The sequence below is a fragment of the Trichechus manatus genome, unplaced genomic scaffold (genome assembly GCF_000243295.1).
Source record: "Trichechus manatus latirostris isolate Lorelei unplaced genomic scaffold, TriManLat1.0 scaffold00074, whole genome shotgun sequence".
Classification (NCBI taxonomy): Eukaryota; Metazoa; Chordata; class Mammalia; order Sirenia; family Trichechidae; genus Trichechus; species Trichechus manatus.
Window position 1 is genome coordinate 9,517,067 of NW_004444010.1, and position 19,284 is coordinate 9,536,350.

The 19,284-nt window shown below is 39.7% G+C and overlaps 1 protein-coding gene across 4 annotated transcripts in view; it reads left to right on the forward strand.

Moving 5' to 3' along the window:
- Positions 1-139: 139 nt before the first annotated feature.
- Positions 140-19,284, forward strand: part of MAP3K1 (mitogen-activated protein kinase kinase kinase 1) — a 77,799-nt gene continuing 58,654 nt past the window's right edge. For 3 of the 4 annotated variants that reach the window (XM_023734983.1, XM_023734984.1, XM_023734985.1), the window contains exon 1: positions 140-411. In XM_023734983.1, the coding sequence (XP_023590751.1) occupies positions 161-411 (251 nt within the window). In that variant the 5' untranslated portion in view covers positions 140-160. Of the gene's footprint in view, positions 412-640; positions 742-19,284 lie in introns of those variants that run through there. The other variant, XM_023734986.1, reaches the window with a different exon arrangement.

A 19,284-nucleotide genomic window follows, 5' to 3' on the forward strand; every position in this document is an offset into this window, starting at 1 on the left:
GAGCCAGTGGCCGCTTCGGACAGCGGCGCCCCGAGCCCCTCGGGGGCCGAGCCCGGGGAGAAGCGGGCGCCTGCTGCCGAGCCGTCTCCTGCAGCGGCCCCCACCGGGTGAGTAGCGCGGCGGGGGTCGCAGAGAGAACTTTAGGGGTGGACAGAGGGCAATGAATGAACCTCGGGCACCGCGCACAGCGTCCTGGGGCTGCATGCAGGGAGGCTGTGCGCCGCTTGCCGGGACCCGAGCCCTAGCACCCCCGGCACCCCCTCAGACCTCCACCCGGCGTCGGGCGGCGCCCCAGACCCGGCCTAGGGGGTTGGACGGGGTCCCGGGGCGGGGACGTGCCGGAGAGTTTGTTATTGTTTGTAGACATGTGACAGGCGTGCCAACCGCTCTGCGGGGACCCGTTGCGAAAAGGTGTGGAGGCCGTGGTTGGCTCTGGGGCTCTCGGAATAGGGGCTCTCCGAGGAGCCCGGGCTCGAGACCCTGGCGCTGCCCTCAGGGCAATTCGGGGCCGGACCGAGGGGGCGGGGAGCAGCCCGGTGGCGGCGCCCCAGGAAGGGAGCCTCGGAGGCGGGGGGCGAGGCCGGAGCCGGCCGGCGGGCGGTGGTCGGGAAAGGGGCGGGGTGGGTGAGAAGCCCCAGCCGGAGGCCGGGGCGGGGGCAAGAGGACAGAAGAGAAAGCGACAAGGTCCCCGCGGCCGTGACAGACCGAGCCCCTCGGCCCGCTTGGAGCTCGAGTCCCGAGGCAGGTACCGGGGCCGGGCCCGGACTCAGGCGGTGCGCCCCAAGCGCCGGCCGTAGCGGGGGCGGGGGGGTCCCTGGGGACGGCTCTGTAACTCCTGTCAAAGCGGTGTGGGCGGACGGGCTGCAAACTCGCGGGGCTTGCAATCTTTTCGAACTTGGGGTTTTCTAACTGCGTCCCCCCAAGAGCCTCGAGTGTACTTGGGAAGGCGAACTGCACGAATAAGATTAGAGCGACTTCGGTTTGGAGTTTGGATTTGGTCTTTGAAGTTTGTATTTGGCTGAGTGGTGTTAAGAGCCCCGACCGGATGTGTCAGCCATTCAGTTTCAAAGCTGTGGTGACTGCTCCCCGCAGTCCCTGCGGCGTGGTACGGCAGCGCGGCGCGGGTGCGGTGCTTCCTGCTCCGTGCAGCTGCGCGGGCCACCCGCCGACTGCCGAATTCCAGGGTCCACAGAGCTGTGAGCTCCGGCTCAGATAAGATTGACCTGTGGTGCTTATGAAGTACGATACATATGTGTAATGTAATTCAGGCGAGCGATTCATGGCCTGATGCTGTTTTGGCAAGTGGGACTTTTTATGTTAAAGGAAATTCAAATAAGTGTGACAGCCATAATCTTTGTTTTTAAAAAATCTGACTAATGTATGCAAAGCACAAAGTCTTGATGGGATATTTTGAGTTGCTGGAAATGTTTTTGTGATAGTCACCCTTTGCCCTGTAGAATTCCCTGACCCTTATTCTGAGTATTTTAATGAGTGTGTGCCTTAGTTTTGTGTTCCTTTTGAGGCGAATTTGACAGTGGAAATACTGGTTTTGGTTCATTATTTGAAGTGATTTGGTACTTTTTTGTGATAATATTTATTTAAAACTACAGTTCATTTATTACTTGAAAGTTCCTCCTACCCCCGAAAATAAAAAACTAAAAAAAATATGCTTAGACTCCACCGTGGCAATTTTGAAACAGAAGGAGATTGTGACTGTGATAGTTTTTTGTGTGCGCTTGTGCATGTAACTTAGTCTTACAAGAGTTATATTCCTTTACAGTTTTCTATTTCTACTCACGTAGGACCAAACTTAACTGGAAAAATTCTTTGAAGGCAAATGAATTCCAGATAAAAATTTTAAACCCCAAATGTCAGAAATTAATTTTATATATATTCATTATTCATACTTTTTGGGTACAATAAATAGTTTAGTAAATGTCAGCATTCTAGTCATCTCATTGAGCTATGAATATAGTATAAGAGCAGCCACTGTACAAATAATACATAATTGTTTGGTGTGGTCTTTTGACACAAAATAAGAGAACTAAGGTAGAGGCAGATAGAATTCAGGGACTGAGTAATCCATGCTTAGTTTTTGTGTTTTATAACCTAGGTTTTTTCTCCTCTTTGTTTAAGGGGTGGATTGTAAATTGCACAGTATATGATATAATAGACTAGTCAGCATAATCTTCTTTATTTTTTTTTTAATGAACTTCATTAGCCAGAATGCTTTTGGCTCATCCCAAATATAAAAATAAATATTTCATTTATAATAAAGTGTTGATTCCCTATCCCTTTAAAATGCAGTGATTTTTCCAACTTCCTTGGCAATTGGGGGTTGAAATTCATTTCAATCTCTTGTTATAAACACTGATGATAAGCAGTTCAATAAAATCTGAATTGAACTTTGCATTATACTTTCTGACAGTAGTTTCATGTTTTCAGGAGGAAAATCAAACACTGAGATTTTGAAATATTTTTATGTTTTAGTAGGAGTAGAGGTATAAAAACATCTTCTAAGGACGTATTGTATTTTTTTAAAAAACAATTCTATGATTTTGATTTGAGAATTTCCTTTAGGTTTTTTTTTTTTTTTTATAACCTTGAACGTAGAAATTGAAAGTGTAGAAAATACACTCGTGAGGTATACATTATATAAAACTAATTTTAAAAGTTGAAGATTTAAAATCTGGCCCTCTCCTTCAGAGTAATAACTGAAATCAGTGAAAGTTTTGTGCCTGTAAGTGGCGCCCAAGGATTTTGAATTTTTCCTTATATTACAGAATTAAGGGTTTTTTCTTCCTATTTACTGTCTTTGAAGAAAAATTACAGTGTTACTCTCCACTGAACAGGCTATTGTGAGTTTAGTAGATATAATTACTCCATCCTATTTTGGTAACTTAAAAAGGCCAAACTATCAATTTGCTGGGCCCGTGAAAGAACAAGATATGCTGTACTTGTTAATGTTAGTTTTGTTTGAAGATATCTCACTGGCTGCTTTTATATCCTCATATAGCCCTCAGCTTTCACTTCCTTTCAGAAGCTGTTAGACGAAAGTAATAATTCTTGGTGACCTTTTACTCAAGAAGGTATAGTGACATCACCTAAAAATAGGTTTTAAAAAATTAAGTTTGTGATATTATAAAATAATAGAGGTAGTTACATAAGTTAGCCTTACATGAATTTGTAAGTTTTATAGTTATGAAATGTCTCCAGGTTTCGTTTTAAATCAGTTAAGAAAATTAATGCATTCTTCAAAGTGTAACCTTATTAAATATAATTCAGAAGGAGAAATGTCAGAGTTGGAGTTGTTGCCAACTTTTGTTTTCTTTTCATACCTGATTTTGGCAAGGATGACTGGTTAACCAACATTCCTTAATATATGGTTTCCAATACACTATAATAACTCTATTTTGTTAGATACAAAAAACAGGAAGTAGCTCTATTCATTGATATTCTTTCACATCTTCTATACCAAGCATAGTATCTTGATTTTTAAGAAACGTTCACTGACTTGTAGACTTGAAGATTTCAAAATATGGAAAGAAAGGAGTGTTCCTTTGCTTTCAACAAGAGCAAAAGAACCAGCTACAGCTTGCCTAGGCTGAGTCTGCTGATCAGTCCTTGACACTGGCTGTGTGCATTCCAAAGAAAGAAATGATGGGATGGCAAGGTAGTTAATGGGGACTGGATTACCCCAAGGAGAAATACGGGGCATTCAAAAGTGCTGAGTTAGAAAGGACAACTTTTGAATTTTGTACCCCAGTCGGTGGTTAAGCGCTCTGCTGCTAACCAAAAAGCTGGTGGCTGGAACCCATGAGCCACTCCGTGGGAGAAAGATGTGGCAATCTGCTTCTGTAAAGATTACAGCCTTGGAAACCCTGTCCTATAGGATACTCTGTCCTGTGGGGTCACTATGAGTCGAAATCAACTCGACGGCAACGAGTTGGTTTCTTGTGATGGGGGGATCTTATGGTGAAGGGGAATAGAAAAATGTGCCATGGAAATGAAATATTCTCCTGAGGCTACTCAAGAGCTGCAATATATTGTGCCTCTAGCCTTAAAATGCTTTGCTTATATCAGATATGCCAAGTATATTCCTTAGATTTGGTGGTTTCCCTGAGTCCTGGCCTCTTTTTATATCCTAAGTCAAAAGTTAGAACTACTTGAATATGTAAATGTGTAGAAGATTAATTAATATTGAGGAAGTGTTCAGTATCAGGAATAAAGTTCAAATTGTCTTTAAGAAATTTTTAAAAATTTAAACACAAAAGAAATAATCAGGACTACAGTTAAATGGTTTATTGCAAAGCAGTGAGATTATTCAGGTGCTCTTTTCATACTGCAAAAATGTAAGAGGCTTTTAACTGTGGCTTAAAACATCTTCATTGGGCATATAGACATGCTTAACTGTTATTGTCAAGATGATTCTGACTCATTGCGACCCTGTAGGACAGAGTAGAACTACCCCGTAGGGTTTCCAAGGAGCGGCTAGTGGATTCAAACTGCTAACTTTTGGTTAGCAGCCAAAGCTCTTGGCTATATAGATAATGCTTAGATATGTTTTATATAGTCTGCTCCCTTGCCTTCTGTGTGCCAGGGGAGTTATATACATTATCTCATTTAATCATCACTACAGTCCCCTAAGGGAGAGGCATTGTAATTTGTTTTGAAGAGGAGGAAACTCATCTGAGATGCTGAAGCCTCATGATCACACAACTAGAATGACAGAGCTAGAATTCAAATCCAAGTTAACCTGAGTCCACAGTCTATTTCTTTTCCGCTACTCTATGCTGCCTCCATTTTCTTTTTCAAATTAACTGATGATTTTTAAGGAGGATGTTGTTTCTCAGGAGTCATAATAGACTGCTAGGTTTCTGTTCAGTGTCACTGCCAATACATTTGTTTGCTAATAGACATATACTGAGGGCTATATGCTTATAGGAGCCCTGGTGGCATAGTGGTTAAGAGGTCAGCTGCTAACCAAAAGGTCATCAGTTTGAATCCACCAGCTGCTCCTCAGAAACCCTATGGGGCAGTTCTACTCTGTCCTGTGTGGTCACTATGAGTTGGAATCAACTCGACGGCAACAGGATTATATGCTTATATAGTTTTTTGTAACTTGGTCTCCTACATATAACAAGTAAGCTGTATTTAGGTTACCCCATCCTGTTAGGCAAAAAGGGTAAATGATTAGTCGTGAATGTTTCTTAGATTTATTGAGATATGCTATATTAAATCATAAGTCAGAGGAAAAAGCTGGACCTAACATCATTCTTTCATCTTAATCATCATACATACAGACAGTGTTCCAATGTTGATAAATCCTACCCTTTATTATTTTCAGATTTCTTATAATTAACATTTATGACCCCACAAGGTGGTAGTCTAGGTGGTAGAGAAAAAAAATCATTAATGCACAGTCTCTATTTCTTTTGGTACATTGTAGTATAAACGTGTTTCATAATACCATGTTAAGTGCTGTAAGAGAGAAGGGGTTACAGAGGAGCACCTACGTTAGAATTAGTGCTCTTTCATCTACAACATTCCACACTGTATTCCTACAGTAAATGCGATGGTATCTTCCCAACTTTCTGAGGAATTAATTGGCCTTCTAGGTTAGTAGTTTAGAGTGGTAGGTTTGTTCTACCTTCTGCTTGTACATTTGGTCTGCTAATGTTTTGCTCTTTCCTTTGGTCTCTTTCCTTTTACTTGGAATAGGTATGTGCTGTAGTTTCGCGTCACTAACAGAAAAAGGACTATAGATTACCGGTAGTTTCAAACTACTGCATATGATTTTAAAAGGAATATGTACAGTACTGCAAGTTCAAGCATGATGTATATTTTTTTTGTAAGAAAATTAAAATGGGCGTGTGAGAAGCAAGAAATTCCATATCTGCCAATGCCAGTTTTAAAATTCAATCATTATTATTAGTATTAAGAAAACACATAGGGAAATGTAAAATATGCTCTAGGGCATAAGATGATAAAGAAGATATACTTGTCTTTATTTACTCTATGCATGTCGCAGTTGATTTAGGTATGTTTGGTATGGAAGGGAGTTCTGTTAGTGAATGAGTCCTTTGGAATACCAGACTAGTTAGCTTGATTCAATAGGTTGAGATGTTGAGGAGAACTGTTTACAAAATGGAGAACTGTTAAATTCTGAAGACCCACCAAGCGTGTATTTCTGAGAGTACACTTCTGTCACTTGGAAATTATTAATGGGGCCATTGGACTCCTTAAAGACTGAAGTAAGCCCCTGGAGCTACACGGTACCGTTTATGCAGTGCACTAGCTAGGTTCATCATGTGTAAGCATAATGATGAGTGTGTGTATAGTGAGGAGAGGGCACATTGTGGGCTGTAGATTGAAACTTTACTCTTAACACGTAGACATTGTCATTACTTTTCTTTATTGCCTAAATAATCATTTAACTGATGTTACCAAATAAGTTTCAAACTAGTCCTCAGCATTCTGAATACTAAATTATCAGTTAACAACTGACCAGGAACTCTGTTTTAGCACCTAGACTAGTGTCTGTCATCCATGAATATTAGACGTCTCATGAATGCTAGCATGAATTAATCTTCCCAAGTGGTGGTTTTTAGATTTGTGCCTCTGAAGATTACAGTCACATACTCGAACGTGATCTTAATCACGTTCCAGTTTAAGGCAAGTTTTGAGGCAGCTTCTTAAGAGTTTTTGGAAGTACTTGGTATTAGCAGTCGTTTGGTATTTAGCAAGCAGTCATTGGTAATACTGGCCAATTTTATAGTGTGTGAAACTTATGATAATTTATTTTTAATGGCCAAGTATATGTTTTAAAATACTTGGAGCCATGCTTAAACTGTCATATGTTAAGAAGACTGAGTTCCTGGTATATGAAAACATCTGGTTATTTGGGTTAATAGATAAGCTCTCCTGATTTTCTTCTTAGCCCTGGCACTTCTTCCTTGATGGTCCATCATCATCCTCTTGAACACTGATGTTAGAAAGTCTTCAGATGGTCTTAGGCCTTCTGTCATTCTGTCTCCCGCATCCCCATTCCAGCCTTATTCGTGCCCTTAAATCAATTATCAGCTGTTAACAAGTGATTCCAGAGTTATTTCCCTAGCCTGGATCTCTCCTAAAGTCCAGGTCTCTTAAACCTGCTTTCATAGCACTTCCACTTGAATCTCTCAAATGTACCCCACACTCTGTGTCTAAAGCCAAATTCTCTATCTTCTTCCCTAAATCTTGTCCTTCTCTTAACACGTTATCTGCATATAAATATCTTCATAATATGTTCTGCTTATCCAGCAGAACCAGAACCTAGGATGTATCCTTGACACCTCCCTCCCCCTCACCTCCTCATATTCAGTCAGTCATCAAAAAACTTTCAACTGCTTTCCATTTAGATAAAGACTAGAGAATCCTTAACACGCTCTACAGAGTCCCTGCCTGCAGGCTCATCTCAGATCACTCTGGCCCATGTTGTCTCCAGGATGGCTGCCTTTCATTTCCTCAAACTCCATAACACCACCTTTCACAAAGCCTTTGCACGAAGCATGCTCCTTCTGCCAAGAAGACTGTTCCCAAAACCCACCAGGTCAACTCCTCATTGCTCAGATCTTAGTTCATTGATGCTTTCTCAGATAAGTCTTCACTGATACCCCAGATTAGGCAGGTTCAGATTACTGGCTTTTGTAGCACAGTGTCCCTGCTGTTATTATTGTGATGTTGCATTTGTGTTATCTCATTTGAGGAATGGTTGCCTTCTCCTTAAGACCGTAAGATCCGAGTGGGCAGGGTCCATGGCTGGGTAGAGACCAATCACGTAGCAAAATGCTTGGCACAGAATAGATACTCGGTAAGTATTTACTGAATAGATGAATGAAGGTAATAATGGCATGGCATGTTCAAACTAGTGAATCATCTGTTCTTCCCCTTTGGACAGAGTAGAACTGCTCCACAGGGTTTCCAAGAAGTGACTGGTGGATTTAAACTGCCAACCTTTTGGTTAGCAGCCGAATGCTTAACCACTGCGCCATCAGGGCACTAGGAACTAGTTGGGAAGAGGTTAAACTACAAAAGTCTAGACTATTTGTGTTTCCAAATTGTGGGCTTGTAATAGACTCATTGGGAGGTATCTGGACTATTGGACATGCTGGGTGCCTTGAGGAAAGAAGGATAGCTTAATGTGGTATAGAGGAAGTAGTTAAACTGCATGATAATTTTTTATAGGTAAGACAAGTTTGTTATCTGTATGTAATTCTTTTTTAGCTACTAGGAACTTGAAAATGTGTGTATATGTATGAATATATACATAAAGGTCATGTATTAATTTAATTGTTCCTTTTTTAAGTTTTTAGAATGATATTTAAACTAAGTTACTACTTTTAGGATTCTTGTCCAATAGTTCATCCAAAATTCCTTAATTTGTTATTGATAATAATTCAGCTTGAGATAAATAGAAGTTCACATTTGCATTCAAGAAAAGATTTGGTAGGCAAATACTATATGAACTTTCGGGAGCCAAGAACCACATAACAGAAAATGTTTTAAAGTGCACCAGAGGTAACTAAACCCAGCAGCCTCCCGTATCTAGAACATGGTTTAGCACTACGAAGTAGAGTGAGAAGACTCGGAGCAGCTTGTAACAAAATCTGTGCTTTGAAGTTCTTTGATTTGACACTTAGAAGTGTTCCAAGGGCATTTGCTCAGGATTCGTTGACACTTATTTAAGACATTGTTCTTGCAGTCTTGCCTGTTTGGTGTCCCTAACATGCAGCAATTGAAAGCAGCCAATTAGAAGGGATAGCAGTGTGTGTACTGCAAGAGGTAGGTTCCCTGAAGGCAGCAGTGTTGGCAGCAACAGAGTAGGGAAATAGTAAGGAGAGGAGAGAACATTAAAACATTGCAGTCGGGGGCCACCTGGTGTTGGGACAATTAGTTCCACATACCTGGATAACAACTAAAATTATAAATGTATTAAATCACAGCACTATTTAACATTACTTCCTGGGCATCAATTTTCTGATTTGTAAAGTGAGTTTTATTAACATTATATATCATTGTTTTCATTTATAATGGCAACTGTGGCTCATTATTAAAAGATTGTCATGTTTTTATACATTCAGTGAATTAAAGTTAGAAAGCTTATATTTTAGGAAAATTCCCACCCAAAATAGTTGCAGAAGGCATTTTAATCCTTAAAGTGGTAAACCTCTAAATTATATAGAAAATGTAGTCATGTAGCCTTGATGATACTAAGTAAATGAGGTGTACTTTAGAATTACATAAAAATGGATGCTGATCATTAGAAATGTCTTGTGGATTGTTTGTGTGAAAAAATGTTTTTGCTTTATTTGTTGGCCTGAGTCATTTTACATCCTGCAGTTTCTTTAAAATATTTAATAATAAATCCCTACCACCACTACCATCACCACCACTAATACATATAGACATTTCTACTAGTTAGACTGTGAGGAGGCAGAAGACTCTCAGACTTGGGAGTCAGACAGTAAACTCTAGCTTAAGTTTTTGGTTTATAAATAAAATACCTTTTCTGTGAGGCTCTAAGGAGATGGCTGCTTGTGAAAGTATCTTAACGCCTAATGCTCTAATATGATATTTACTTGTGTTCTGAAGCAGACATTTCATAGTTTCTTTTTCTTCCTTCAAAATATTTTGATCATTTAGCTGTATCTGTTGTTTTTTGAATTTCTCTTGGTATTACTAAATTCTTCTTAAAAATAAACCAGATTATTTTCATTGAACCTTAGATTTTTAAGAACATATAACAGATTAATATAAGTACCCCTTAAAAAGTTTTAATCTAAATTTATTTTGAATTTTAGAAATATGTTTCAGTTATTCCTATATACTGGCGCCTCCATACTGTTAGATTGCAGCATAACAAGATCCTTATGATAATTCTGAGATTCAGAATTTATAGAATTAAACTTTAGTAGTAAAATGATTGGACAGTCTTTTTGAAAGCAACAGCACAATTTATTTAAAACAATATTTATATCTATAGTTTAACAAAAAGAACTGTATGTGTATACTGCTGTACAGTTTGCTTTTTTCTTAACAGTGTTTTGTTAGTTTTAAGGATGAACATAGATTTATCTTTTCAATGACTACATAGTGTTCCATCATATGGATGTCTCGTTAATTAACCAGTTTCCTATCTTTAGGCATTTATATTGTCTCATTTTTTTTGTTGTTATACTAAGCTTCAGTGACTGCCCTTATATATACATTTTCATATAGTTGTACATTCTGTCCTATAGGATAAATATTCAGAAGTGGAATTGGTGAGTCAAAGAGTGTATGTATTTTAAAATTTGAGTATATAGCCAAATTGCCCACAAATCATTGTGCCAGTTTACATTTACCTCACTGTACCTGTTGCTCCACGTTCTTGCCAACATTGGATATCATTAAGCTTTCATTTTTGCCAATCTGGTGGATGAAAGATGGTTTCTGATTTTAATTTCTACTTCTTAGATTTTAGTGTCATTGTGCATCTTGTTATACTTACTGACAATTTCATACTTCTTTTGTGTTTTTCCTTCCACACATGGGAGAGAATTGTTCATCTTTTTCTTACTGATTTGTAAATAGTTTTTGTATATTAAGAATATTAGCTCTCTGATACTTGTTAAATTGTTTTCCTCTGCTACTGTCTTATGACTTATGGCTTTGAATATAATATTTTTCTATTAAGAAGCTTAAAAAAATTTTGTTTTCAAATTTTACTTCTTTCTCTTATGGCTTTTGTGTTTAGGTCTTATAGAAAGGCCTTCCAAAGAGACAGTGCTGGGTAGTGGTTAAGAATACAAAAGCCTGGATTGTAGGGTTTCACCACTATCTAGCAGTGTAACTAGGAAGTTACTTAACTTCTTTGCACCTTGGTTCCCCAGCTATAAAATGGGAATAATAATAGTATCTACTTCAGAGTTGTTGTGGGAATTGAAAGAACTGATGTTTGTATAACTCTTAAAACAGTGCTTGGTTCATAGTAAATACTGTAAAATAATAGCTATTACTGTTCTCTGCTGCAAGATTATAAAAATTCACTCATGTTTTCTAGTAGTATTTTTATGGGTTTTAAAAAGCACTTTAACTTCTGATTCATCTAAAGTTTAAGGGATGACATAGGGCTCTAACTTTACTTTCTCCAAACTGCTGGCTAGGTGTCCCAGCTCTGTTCATTGATTAGAAGTACCCCTTTGTTCGTATATTAAATTTTCAATGTATTTGGGAGTTACAAAACATTAGTTTCTGATATTTTTCTAGCTCCAAAAGTCTAAGTTTCTAAGTCACCAATTTTAAGTTTTATGCAAAGGTTTTAAGAAAGTCATTGACTGGAGAGAAAAGGGTGTATCAGGAGATAATTGGCTACATCTTTGCCGACTTGTTTGCGCCAATATTTTGGTGTCTAAAATGTCTTGACTTTAGTGGCAGAACCCTGCATCCAACTGCGTCTAAAATCGTTCCTCCAGGAGGAGCAGCTCTGTCAGGCACTACAGATGCCACGTGTCCAAACCAAATCCCTGTCCTTCCCAGCCTCTCTGTCCATCCTCCTACTCAGATCTTCTAGGATAAGCGTTGGCCACAGTCTTCCTAATTGCCGTGTTCTTATTCCTCTGACTTTGTCATCCTCCACTTCCAATCAGTCCCGAGTCCTGTTGTTGCTAGTTTCTAATAGCCCTTAGAATCCACCTGCATCTCTCCACTCCCACCGCTGCACCCAGGGGCAGGTGGCTGTCGACTCTGCCCGGTTTTTGTAGAGCTTCCTTGCTAACGAGCTTCCTGCTTTTGAATGTGTCCTCCTCCTCTTTTCTCTACGCTGCAGTCAGAGTAAGTTTCTAAATTGCAGGTCTGATCTTGACATTTCGCTCCATGAAACCTTTTCAGTGCCTTCACTTCATCTTCAGAAAAGTGCAGACTCCTCCATGTAAATCGGGCCTCTGCACACTCCTCAGCTCCCCCTTCCAGAACGTGCTGCTCCAGTCGTTCGGTACCAGGTTCATGTTTTTATTCCCCCAGCTGACCCTTCTTTATTCCCAGTGTGCTGAATGCTGTTTCCTCTCTGTCTGGAATACTCATTCCCTCCCCTCTAAGAGTTTTTCTTTTTATGTTTTTATTCCCTTTACAACAAAGAATTAGTATTCTAGTAAAAATAAATGTGGCTGTTTGCGGAAGTCAGTACTGTACTGTGAATTCTGCTGACCTCTTGTTTAAAGTTTCACAATATCTGAGTTACAAGATTTGCCAGGTTTAAACCTTTTCAGGTATTCCTCTGCCATTACATGTATGCAGTCATGTCTTACTGAACGGTAGTGTTTTTACAAAGAGTTGTTTGTAAAGCATGCATTATTGTAAAGTGAATCAGATTCTCCTATTAATTTGTGTTACAATTTCAGAGGTGCAGTCTTAGGGAAAAATGTTTGGTGCCAAACAAAGTATATCCGCATCCAGAATAATGAAAAACCATCACAGGTCAGACAACAAATGTGCTCAAATACTTCAACAAAGAGCATGATATGTCATGGGCACGTCAGTCGCAAGGTTTATATCAGCTGCCAGACTTCACATGTAACATCCCAGACAGCTGATGGGTTGTAGATGAACAAGCACATCGGATATGGGGTTACTTCAAATCCCTTTTTGTCTGGTCTGTTGGTACTCTTTCTTAGAGAGATGAAGAACAGGCAAAGTTGTAAACATGCCAGGGTGGATGCCCGTCATCAGTGCTGTCACCTCTTCTAACTCAAGGGATGTCCATGCATTTAAGAAACATTTTTTGAGTAACTGCTGTGAGCCAGGCACCAAGGTGTTAGGGACCCAGCAAGGAGGAAGTCTCTTGTCTGAAATCACTTAGCCTGTGGAGGAGTTTAACAAGGTAACAGTTTATCTGATGACAAGGACAGTGCTGACCTCAGCCAGGTGGGAGTAGGGGAGATACCAGGGAGGGTTTTCTGGGAAATGTGAGGTCCAGCCAAGTCCTGAAGAATTGGGAAGAGTTAACAGGTGAAGGGGGCTTGCAGAGAGGTTTCATGGTAGGGTGCTGGGGAGGGGGGCCAGAATATACACAGACCTAGAAGACGGTGACTGTATGACAGTATGGAGAACTGCAAGTATAGTACAGGTAGCTCAGTTCTGGTGGAGAGAAGGGTGCAGATGGAACTCAGGAACCAAGATGAGGGCAAGATTCCTGGCTCTGGCCAGAGAGAGAACCAGGCAGAGCTCCCTGCCTCATTACTGCTCCCACTGGCCAGTCCTTAGATCTCAGTGCTTAGGACAAAATAAAAAAGCCTTTGTAGTTTGAGGTAACCACGGTGTGCTTAGGAAATGGGTCAGGAGGCCCAAGGAAGGCGTTCCATCAGAGTTGGTGCAAGACAGTCTGAGGTCGTAAGTCTGGAAGCTGTGGCTGATGCACTTCCAACAGCTCCTGTTGTCCCAGAGGCTCACAGACTGGGAAATTTTCTCATGCAAAACAAATTCCATCCACTCTGGTCCCCACGTTTGGTTTTGGAATGGCACGTTCACGTTTCAGAGACAGCATGGTGTGGTGATTAAGAACCTGAACCTTGGAGTCAGACCTGTTAGCCACTTTTTACCATTGAACTCCAGAAAGTTACTTAACTTCTCTGAATCTCAAATTTCTCATCTCTAAAATGGGAGTAGTGGTGGTGGTTAGATGAGATAACAAAGCACTATTCTTGACCCAGAAGAACTCTCAGTAAATATTAACTATCTGTAATACTACTATGACCCTATAGGACAGAGTAGAACTGCCCCACAGGGTTTCCCAGGAGCGAGAGGTGGATTCAAACTGCTGACCTTTTCGGTTAGCAGCCGAGCTCTTAACCACTGTGCCACCAGGGCTCCTCACAGAACTAAAGCTGTTCGTTAACTCATCACTTACCACACAGACATTCAGCAGTAATTACTGTTTGTCTTAGATTCCTGGTAGTGAAGAATACTTAACTCTGTCTGCTCTCGTCAAAACGTGCAGTTCCTAGCTCTTAAGTTATTCAGATATTTTGGGGTACTAAGTGTGTGCCACCAGCACACAATTTCAAGACAAGGCTGTGATAACAAACAGAGCAAAGTCCTTTTGAGTCCATCGTCTCGGTCACCTTAGCACCATCCTCTAGCCTGTTGTGACTGATTGTGACACCTAGCTATAGGTTTTGTCACAAGTACTTAAGGCAGCCAGACTGTCATCTGCACAATGCAAACTTAAATCTTCCTGCAGTTTTATAAGTGGATAGTAGAACATTCCCTCCATGCAAGAGGATTTGCTAGGAGAGTTTTAAATAGTGCCAAAGACACAGGAGAACAAAGCCTTCCCTTTTTGGGCTCAGGTCTATGAAAACACTTTTGGCATCAAGAAGAAAAAGTTTATGCTCAAGAATTTGCTTTCCCTTCTCCTGGGCCAAATTTTGGTGGTAAGATATAAAACCATTAGTATCTGAAGTCAGCTTATCTCTGAATTCAGCAACTTTTTAAAGAAATGTGTTCAAAATTACATTAACACTTTATTCTTTTTTGAAGGTTCCTCAAAATAATGTCACAGATTTTAATTACTAAAATAAATTGGTAGAAATTTCTTATCCGGGTAGAGAATATAATCGGGCATGCCCTGGACCAAAAGGAAATGTTTTTCTAAGTCTGTCTCTGTTCTTTCTTCTCTCTCCCTCTCTCTCTTAAACACATACACATACCCCCACACACACCCTCCATAGGTCTTGCTGAAGTACTGCCTTTTCACTTCATGCTGCCAAGTTGTTTGGTACTTGCTGTTGTAGGATCTTTGGTGAGCTGCTTATATTGAATTCTGCGCTGTAGCAAGGTTCAAGGGCTCTGACACTTTTTTCTCTAGTTCCTGGGTACTTTATTATTTTTTTAATTTCATTTTATAAATCATTCGTTGAGTACTCATAGAGTTTGCGTATGTAATCAAATATTACCCAATCTGCTTTATGCTCTGCATTACCTAGACTGTACTTTTACACCTTAGGCTGACTTCTCGTCCTCATACTGTTGGGTTACTTCTGCCCCAACTGCATTGTTTCATGTGTATTCAGAGCACATGAGCTAAATTTTATATTGGCCAAAGCCAGAGAGTTTTAAAATCTGTCAAAAAGTTAACCTAAAGATGTATAAAATTTTATGCTGTTATTGATTTTTTTTTATGTGCAGTGGGAGATTGCCTGCACTGGAAACATTGATAACAGCTGTAATATTGCTTTAGCACTTAAACGTTTTGTAGGACGTTTCTGCTTAAGGAGTATATTTAAAGTGTTGCGTCTTTCTTTCCCATATAATTAGGCAACCACATGTGTCAGATTTTTTCAAATTCTGTCTTTTTTTTTCCTATAAATCATTAAAACACCATCATTTTGGCATTATAGCTCTTTCTTCCACAACTCTTTTACCCATAAAAAAGTGGATTTAAATTGTGTTTGTTTCAGGATCATTTGTGTGGATTTGGGGTTCAGAGACTACAGTCACTGTGGAGACTCAGTAGTACCACTGACTTAAGGTCTTCAGGAATTGTGTGTGTCGCCTAGGATTGTGGAGGGGAAGTACTCTTAGCTATTGTGGCTTTCAGGTTCTCCTCACAGCCCAGTGGCTGTTTTGGAGTCTATCTTACAACTCCGGGAAGCGAAAGCATCACCAGGTCTCACCTTGGATCCTAGACAGTGAAGGGATTGGCTGCTGTGCTGCAGCTGAAGTCAAGGTGGGGACTCCCAGCATGCATTGTTGAGATCCTCTAGGAATTGTTCCTCCTGGATAAGACTTGCCGGAAAAGTTATTCACTTGCTGGAGCACAGAAACAGTCAGTGTTTTTTTAGGTTGATAGGATCAGGAATGGGGTGGAGAGCAGAAAGGGATGTGGGGTGCATGGCGGAGGCAGCTAGACTTAATCTCCAGAATCAGTGAACTATAAAACCTAATCAGGCTCCTTTTCAGGTTAGTTAGATTCTGAGAAGGAGTGCCTGGATAGTGCAGATGGTTAAGCACTCATCTGCTAGTTAAAAGGTTGGTGGTTTGAACCTTCCCAGAGATACCTCAGAAGACAGGCTTGGCAGCCTGCTTCTGAAAAGTTTCTTCCTTGAAAACCCTGTGGAGCAGTTCTGCTCGGTACACACAGGGCCGCTGTTAGTGGAATGCACTTGACAGCAACTAACAGCAAATTCTGAGAGAAGATGTATTACAAAAGACCAAGGCCTATATTTTTTTTAACCCCTGATTTGTAACTTAATGTTTTCCTAGCTGTTCATTTTATAACTAGTTTAATCAGACCAACTGCCATGTGGGCATTTACACTGACATTTCAAAAAATTGGTAGCATGTTAACTTCTGCACTTATTAAATTATATTCAGAATCATTGATTAATTTTTTCTTTTAGAACTTTGAACATTAAAAAAATAAATCTTTTTGAGCATTCTGGCCAAATTTAAGATATCTGTGATTGCTTATGTAGGACTAATGAAAAAAATTAGAAACAAATGAATTCCTTGAGAATTCTTCTTTGACCGTTTAAGAGTTAAAGAACCTTACATTATGTGAAGGTGAGACAGTGTAGATAATACTTTAAAAACCAAAACTATTCTGATGCAAAGCTCTGGTTTCCTTCCCTGTTAAAATTAAAAGCCTAATCAAATTGCAACTCAAATTCAAGAGACTACAGCATTCCTTATGGACATATTCTATTTCCTTTTTCCCCTTTTAGCTATTGGATAGGAATTGCCAGGTGTCTTTAGTTTGAAAGATATTTAACCCTGCTGTCTGACTGATTTTTGTGGTGGATTAAGTGCTAGTGTTGGGTTAGGCTTGTGAGACCTGTCCCCATTACTGTCTTACCACCCTCACAGGACACTGAATAAAAGCTTACTTTAACCTTTTTGAGTTTGAATGTCTTCATCTATGAAATCGAAATGATACCTTTCCTGCTTCCAGAATTTGAGAAAATCAAATGAGATGATGGATATGAAAGTGGTTTCAGAAGGGTAAATGTAAAATACTAAGATTTGTGGCCACAGCATTTTAAAAATACGGACAGCATCCTGACTGGATAAGTCATGGAAGAAGGCTTTGGAGAGGTTCAGCAATTGTCAGGTCACAAACCCAAGGGCAGTGCCAGATCTGGAACGGACCATGACTGGTTCATCTGAGGTCCAACAGCAGCATTCTTCTATCCATGTCTTACTTGAAATAACAATAATAATTAACATTGAACGGGCACTTTCCCTGTGCCTGGTACACGGAGTGCATTATATAGATTGTCTTATTTAAACCTTACACCATCCTGGTGAAGTAGTAAGTGCATTTTTATTCCTGTTCTACAAATGAGAAAGCAGAGACTCTTAAAAGGTGAGGTAACTCGACAAGGCAGCAGCACAGCTACTGGGTGGTGGAGCCTGGATGTGAACCCAGGCGGTTGACTCCAAGCCTGTGCTCATAGCCTTTATGATAATCTTTTATACGTATTTTTGTATTTTTTTTTAATTAAGAGATGAGTTTGATTATATCAGAGCACAGATTTAATTATTTACTATTCAGTGTTTTGTCTTGGCCTTTATGCATTCTGCCTTACATAGTGTGTGATTCAAGTAAAAATCATACCTGGTGGTGACTTTTTAAATGTTCTGTTTAGATCTTCCAAAAATTCAGGGAACATCAGTGAAACATTTTCACTTTTTTGTTGTTGATGTTATGTGAGTTCTTATAAATTTAGGTGAGTTGTAAAGATAAATAAATTATAGAGTTTAGTGTGTTTACTGGGCCAGATGAGAGACTAGGCCCCAGGCTACAAATATGGTTAGATTTCCTTCATACACTCGTTCTTGCCAGCAGACTAGGAGATGTGTTTGGTGGACACATGCATTGAAAGTAGCAGTTGTTAGCACTGTAGAGCAGTTTAGCTTTTACAGGGTGCTTTCACCAGACTTTCTCACCATCATCACCCTGGGAGATCGGCATCATTCTTGTTTTACAATTGGGAATTCGCTCAGAAAAAGTTAGGTGGCCTAACCAATTATGTGAAGTTATTAGGGGTAGAGTGACATCCCGATCCTTTGCTCTGCATTTTACACACACGCCTCCCTCTGCCTCTTCTCCGCTCACAGGTGTCATAGTGTGTGCTCTAGGTAGCTTCCTGGCGTTTCTCAGGAACTTTGAAAACTTCTTTCTTTACAATTATATGTATCTATTAGAACTCTTTATCAACGAATCCTTTTAAAAAATCTAGTTTCCATTTCTAGTAATTTTAAGTTCAGTCTTCAGCATTCTTCTAGTTGATGTGTTTTAGTTGTTGGTAATGCCTATTTACTAATTTGAGTAACAGTGTTAATATCTAAGGCTAAATGGACTTAGATTTATTTATTGTCACTCTCTACTAGTGATAGAAATTAACAGATGCCTGCCTATCAAGTGTGGAATCTTTATTTTGTGTTCAGCAGGTATCTTCTTTGATGATTGGAAGAGCTTAGTGGTTCAGAGAGAATTCTCTGAATCATCTCTCTGACTCCGAGCCTCCCCAGCAAAGGAGATTATCTTTGAATTTAACTTTATAGAAAGGTCACTCAGGTAAAACTGAAATCTTTAAGGCAATATATAAATACCTTTGTCCTTAACTGTGCCTCTGACATTCCATTATTTTGTGTTCTTTAACAATAATGTGTTTCATGTTGTCCCGTAAGTCTTACATATGTGCTGCTTATGGAAACTTACACTACCACTTCAGCTCAATCCATATTCACTGATATACTTTATGTGTGTGCACTACTGTGCTGGGAACTGAGTTATCTCCAGATAAAAGTTCAGGGGTGGGGAGAAGCAAGATATTCTAATTCCTATGTTCTCTAGCTAGTTATTGGTTACTTCTAGCTCATTTCGCAAGGAACTCTTGAAGAAAATGGAGGGATAGTTCTAAATTCTACCTGAATTTGACAGTATTGTGTATACACTCGATATGAGGACAGCTTGGTGAGTGCTGGGCCATCCTTTGGGACTACAAATGAAGATAAAAAATGAAGAAAGAAATACTGTTGGGCTTTAAGAAAGTCCTTTTATTAAAAATGTGAATTGACCTCTCCCTCCAAAGAAAAATCAAGAATGATTTCAGTGTTCACGTCTTGAAAATAATTTACAGTGTGTATGTACTATATACTTTTAAGAAAATAACTAGTGTGTAAAGTAAAAACCAAGAAAACAAACAAACCCATTGCCATCAAGTCGATTCGGACTCATAGCGACCCCGTGGGACAGAGTAG